This window comes from Glycine soja, chromosome 11 (assembly GCF_004193775.1).
Source record: "Glycine soja cultivar W05 chromosome 11, ASM419377v2, whole genome shotgun sequence".
In the NCBI taxonomy this organism is placed as follows: Eukaryota; Viridiplantae; Streptophyta; class Magnoliopsida; order Fabales; family Fabaceae; genus Glycine; species Glycine soja.
Window position 1 is genome coordinate 17,213,088 of NC_041012.1, and position 6,805 is coordinate 17,219,892.

Below are 6,805 nucleotides of genomic sequence, written 5' to 3' on the forward strand. Positions count from 1 at the left end.
ATATATATATATATATATATATATGATTGTTTATAATTGAATGAGTGTGCTAAGAAAATTATACTCTGTATGTATTCTAATTAAATTACAATTTTAAACATAAAACACTTTGCTTAAACATATAACATATTTATAAATTCTATTGAAAAAAAATGCTTAAATGAAACGGTGAGTGTGGCATCGTGTAATTAAAACCAAAAATGGTGGGCATATTATGAAACTCGGAAGCTTCTGATATTACGAAGACAGAATGTTGCTGCAACTACACCGTCAGCATCGTGAGTGATACACGTGTGTGTTAACACTGTGAAATGGCAACACGTGGGGTAAGTAATACAACTAGGTCGTGACAGGCTCACAGGCACGCATTTTTATATACTCTAAGTGTGGACAATTTAATTAAAATTAAAAACTGCATTCGGTCTAATATAAGATAAGTTTGAATTCAATAAAAGGTCTAACAGGAGTATTTATTTTTATTTTAATTTGGAACATATTGTAATTTTTTTAATTTACTAAATATTAAAGCTAAAATAATTTTGTTTTCAATAAACCTTTTTCCTACCAATACTTACTGGTTCAGAAAATATTCTTTGCTTTAACTTGTAGGCAGGAATTCTATTGTAATGCTAATTTAACTTTTACTTTTAAAAAAAGGAAGCAAAAAAGAAAGAGAATTGGAAAAAGAATTGGCGGCTAAGTGGCTAACATATTTTTTCAAATAAAAAACAATCTGTCTCTAAAAAAAATAATGAATTTTCTATTTTCTTTTCTCTTTTATGTGTGGGAAGACTTGCCTCTTGGATTAATGAGAAGCCACATAACCGATATATAATTTTGAATTAATGAAATAGTATTTTTTTTGTTCTTAATTTTTAAGTCTACTAGTTTTTATTTTAGAATTTATGAAAATATTTAAATTTTAGTTTCTTTATACTTTTTTCTTTTTACATAATATTGAAAAGGCATTTAAAAAAAATACAAGAGTTAAAACTAATGTTCTCCACACACCTACAAGTGTTGGACACAATTGATGTGGTGCACGGGATGTTTCTTCGTCTCAATTTAATGAGTCTGAAGTTTTATGATGATGTTTTACACAATCAGTATTGCAAAACTGATGTTATGTGGATTTTGTGAAAGTGATTTTATGCCTCATATGTGCAGAGGCCAGAGAGCCTCTCTCTTGTTGACAACTGTGGTAACTATTTTGTCGGTTTTATCGTTTTACAAGTACCGTTTAGCACGGATGAAGTCTGTAATACACATGTAACGCCACGGAAGAGCATTAGAAGAGGTGGGATGACCACCGAGTTCGTGATTGCAGGTTAATTTTTAGGTTAAATTATTTTTTTCTAATTTATTATTCAAGTTTAATTTAATTCTTTAATTTTGTAGGTTTAATTTGATCTTCTAATTTTTAAAATTTATTTATTTTTTTAATATATATTTTGTAACAATTTAAAATCACTTAGTGACAGTTTTTGAACCGTCATTAAATATAATTTTTTTACAATTTAGACTGAATGACTAAATTGAATTGACTTTAAAAATTAGAAGATAAAATCAAACCAAAAAAAATAAAGGATCAAATTAAATCTAAATAATAAATTAGAGAAAAAAACTAATTTAACCTAATTTTTGTTTATGGACAAATAATATTTTATACCATTTGGATAAGCCAAGTATCGGATATACCCTTAAGTCATTGAAGCATGATGACCTTGTGATAATACATCAAGTATTCGATTTGACCAAGTACTTAAATACTTAAAGCATTCTCAAGATTGAAGAATCAAAGCACAAGTGTTCAAGTAGGCATACATGCCAAATATTAGAGAACCATTGTATACAGGATTCATGACCATATGTAATATTAGAATACTTGGCTAGGCCAAATATCTGAATACCATACCGTGCATATTTTCTTATAATAGGTATTCACGTACTCGATCTAGATCTAGCTGAATATCCAAATATCTCATATATAATGTATCCCTTCTAAAAGCATCTAGGTACTCAACCAAATCGAGTTCTCGAACAGTCCAGAATGAGTAAAACATAATTAAGAGTAATAAGATAAGGTTATCACAAGACTTTTAAGACGGTTACAAGATCAGTAATCACAATTATGTAAGAATTACCTAATATGGTAATAATGTACAAAGGCCCATAAGGTCCAAAGTCCACGAAGATATGCATAAATAACAAGGAAAATATTGAAGTAAGATAAGACATTGTTCATTGAATTAAACACTTGTTTATTACTTTCGTCCAGGAATTGACTTGAGCGTCAAAATATCTTTGATAGGTTATTAGAAGAAATGGACTTGGAGAAAGAAGCAAGCTAGGAAAGAAGATGACCTATTTATCCCTGTGCGGGTATAATATTAAATGTTAGTTTTAATTAGGAAAAGATTTTAACTCAACTTATAACTGAGTTTAAATTATGAATATTCAGCAAAATTAAATACTTAAAAGGAGAATTTTTCTCTAATAATAATTTTATCCAACTTAAATAAGATTAATCAACGCATCATACATGTATGATATAAAAAGAGGAAGGGGAGAGATGATGTGTCATTTATTGATTGGACCTCACTATTAGATGGTATTGATCAAGTTAAAAATTAGGTTAAAATATGACACATTTTAAAAAATAAAAAATGAAAAATCGATAATTTGTTAATGGAAAATCTATAATTAAGAAATAAAGAAGTAAAAAAAACTTTTTCATATTTATATTTATGATAAAATAATGAAAAAGATGTTCAATCCTCAATTTTTGAATGACCACCTAAAAATCATACTAAAGTTACCATACTTTCATCTTCATGTTCTTACACCACTTTTAAGACAACATAAACAAAAGATAATGTTGGTCCATGAAAATATTTAAATTTTAGATTTTGTTCTTGACTTTAATTAAAAAAAAATTCTTTATATTTTTTAGGCGTTCTTTATATTTTTTAAACGCTCTAATTTTGACCTTTGAAATTAATTTTGTTAACTCAGTGAAGACGAAATGCACGGATAATCCTAAAACAAATTACAAAACTTCTGAATAGTAATTAAGCAATCCAATTCCTCATCATACTTGGAAACGGTTTGAAGAATATCAAAAGTAGGAAGCTTGGAGACTTTGCGATAAATGTAGTATGATATCATTTTATTAATGTTTTGAAATTAATTTAATTCCATGTATAATTAAATCATCTATATTTTAATTTAAAAATAAATAAATTTACATTATCGTCCTTTTTTTTTGGTCAAGAAAAGGTCAAACGGCCAAGATATATTATCATATTCATATTATAATATAATACATTTAAACTAAAAGTTTTGCGATTGTGATGTATATTATTTTATCATATTCACTTACGTACCAATTCCAATTCCGGTTCTTACGTCAAGTTTTGGACTCTTATGAAGTTTGGATTAAAAATGTCAAGCTAAAAAAAATATAAAAATGTAACTAAGTCTACTGATATTTTTATATTTTATTTCGATCAATTAAATAGTCACTAGAGCAATTTTTGAAGGAAAAAAATTAAGGATATGTTTTGAATTACCATGATATTAGTGTAGAGTATTTATCAATTTGGTTGATGATCAATCCCAGTACCTGTCAGACCAATAACTTAATAAAAAAAGAATATACGTGAAGAATAAGATAAAAATATATTTTATTAGTTATTTTATTTATTTATAAATATTATTTTATTTTTTATTTATCTTTATTTCTTTTTCTAACCATAATTGATTATGATTTGTGAAACCTTCACAATCATATGATTCATACTTTGGTATTTCAAATATTAACGCTTATTAATTACAGTCCTCCAAGATAACTTCTTTGTAATTCATCAATGAAATTTGTAAAAATTTCCTTTTAAGTCATTCATTTAATTCTATGAATATATTTTTTTGTTAAATGCAGGTTGTTGCCACCAATTATAGATAATATGATTGAGACTCAAATTGTTACAGACTTACAAATAATATGTGGAATAAACATGGATCATACTTTTCATATTAGTTATCTTGAAAATTGACATTAAGTGTGACTTTCTTGCGCTAAGTATCTGTATTCTCTAATCTCCTCAAGAATGACTTCTTTTTCTTCTTATTTTCCTGAAAATTAAGACTAAAGTTGTTAGGAATTAGGAACCAAGCTCTAAACGTGCCACTCAGAACATGCACCAACAACCCAAACGCAGGAGAAACCCACCTAAGCACTTGGTGGATTACATCTAACCGAACTGTTAGAAGCACTGAGTTGGCAGGTCCTTATTGGTGGAAGGAACCATGTTGTCTGATGCTTGTCTCTATCTTCTTTGTCGCGCCATGCATTATGTTATTTCATGTCTATACTTTTTGTTATTCCAATTCGTGCATTCCTTATCTTAGCATTCTTGTATGATACTTATTAATACCACCTAGTATGTAATGAAGAGGCAGCAGATGAATAAGAAAATATCTTTCTTATTCATCTGCTGCCTCTTCATTACATACTAGGTGGTATTAATAAGTATCATACAAGAATGTTGAGATAAGGAATACATGAAATGTTATGAACATAGCAAAGGATAATCCTAGAATTCGAGGATCAGGGACCTCCCAAAAAAAGAAAGGGAGAAAAAAGAGATTTTCTAATTCATTTGTTGTCTTTTCATTACATACTAGGTGGTATTTATAAGCATCATACAAGAATGCTGAGATAAGGAATACACGAAATGGAATAACATAAAGTATAGACATGAAATAACAGAATGCATGGCGCGACAAAGAAGATGGAGACAAGCAGCATACATCATGGTTCCTTCCACCAATAAGGACCTGCCAACTCAGCGCTTCTAATAGATTCGGTTAGATGTAATCCTTCAAGTGCTTGGGTGGGTTGCTCCTGCATTTGGGTTGTTGGTGCATGTTCTGAGTGGCACGTTTAGAGCTTGGTTCCTAATTCCTAACATTTCTTGGCCCATCAAAAACACATTGTCCTCAAGGTGTTAGGGCTTCAAACCATGGCTTCCAAAAATAATACCAGGATCCCAAGGTCTGTCCCGATGAAACTCACTTTGTTTAGCAGTTGTCCATAGTGCAAAAGCACCTGGTTGGCGCTTGCGTGCGACCATGGCAGACCCATATGACTCAACTCCCATCTTAAACAGTGTCATGTCTCTATTTTCCAAAAGCTTGTCATGAGGAGCCATTGCATGACCATAATGAACAACAACACTTAAGAGGTTGTCGCGGGAAACAACGGCACGAGCGTGACCGAGTTGGTTGAAGACAGAGGACAACGCATGAGGCACGTGGTGCTTGCTGTTGGTGGCAAGGTGAGGAGCAAGCATGGGTGCTTGGCATTGTTGCATCGGCATGGGCATGGAGGCACTGTCGCCATAGAAAGTGGAGCCAGTAATGGTGCGGGACTTAGTTGCATGGTTGCAGAGCATGGAGGCAGAGTTGGTATGAAAAATGGAGGCGACAGTGGTGATTGCACGAAGGAAAAAGATAAGAAGTGGTGGCTGGTTATTAGGATATGCAGTTTTATGAAAAAGCTAACTAAATGACAACTTCCTAATTCTACAGGACAAATTATTAACAAAATTAAGGATAAATTATTAACAAAATTAAGGTCAAACAAGTGTCAAAAGCAAGAAAAAGATAAGTGCTAAACTGTAACATAAAGAAATATGTAAAATTGGCTCTTATCTTGTACCAAATTTACTATCATACAATTACTACATTATTTCAATTGACCACATATTACATATCATATAATTATTAGATAGACATATATGCATAAGTTTGTGTCATCATACATTGAAATTGCATTAGAATTTTGAGTTATACGTTAAGACTTAAGATTATATTCAAAATATCCTATTGTAACCTCAAAGACAATTATTAACGATCCATTAAAAATGAAAGACTGGAGTGTTTTGCAATCTGTTTTTAAAAAAAGTTTTCTAGGGGATTCAAAATTGTTTTTGAAGTATTCAATCTTTTTGAGTACACATTAACCCTTTTTGTATTCACAATGTGGGTGTAGGGTCCTTTTGTGACTTGGCTCCCCCATGCCCCTGGAGTATGTGGAAATATGGCTTTGGAGACTATTGGAGTATTAGGAATAAAGGTAGTTAAGCCCTTATTACGGAGGCAATTGTTGGATTAGTGATAAATTTGTGATGTTTTGGGATCATATAATGATTTTAACTTTTCATAACGATAATAATCATTGTTGACATTAAGTAGTATTGTCTGCCGCGATAGTAAATATCATTAGAATAGAAAAACTCTTTTCGTAGTGATAAATTTTGTTGCTAAAACAAGTATAATTTTTCCTACAAAATTATTCTTGACAAAATAAAAAAATTGTCCTAACAACAATCAAATGTCACTATCAAATATTTATCTTTGTCAACAATTTAATTGTGGCTCAGAAAAGTCATTGCGAATTTGATTATTTATTGTAGTGAAAAAGGCAAAAGCTTGATAACTGAAAGAGGTACAGGTGGGAATACATTCATTGTTTCTCACAGGCACTGATCCAAAACTTATAATATGAAATCTAAGGTCAAATTTAGATGTTTGACCCACACTCAAATGTGGAGGTTTCTCCGGCTAGATGATTGACTTTAAGGCTAATGACGGTTACTAACTTTTGTGAGTAGATATTATTACCTCTTAAACAGAGTAAGATTGTTCTTGTAATGTGTGTTTATACGAGTCTTGTTAGATGGGGTGAGGCTGCCTTAAACATCTTAGAATTGGTCTAAGGTGTATTTATTAGTCCAAAAGT

At 30.7% G+C, this 6,805-nt stretch overlaps 1 protein-coding gene across 1 annotated transcript; it reads right to left on the reverse strand.

Moving 5' to 3' along the window:
• Window positions 1-5,009: 5,009 nt before the first annotated feature.
• Window positions 5,010-5,375, reverse strand: LOC114376719. Its single transcript, XM_028334963.1, has one exon. The coding sequence runs from the start codon at window positions 5,373-5,375 to the stop codon at window positions 5,010-5,012; it is 366 nt and encodes a 121-aa protein (XP_028190764.1).
• Window positions 5,376-6,805: the final 1,430 nt, after the last annotated feature.

Excerpts from the sequence above, each read along its gene's own strand:
- LOC114376719 (XM_028334963.1), bottom strand. The coding sequence starts at position 5,375 with ATGCAACAATGCCAAGCACCCATGCTTGCTCCTCACCTTGCCACCAAC.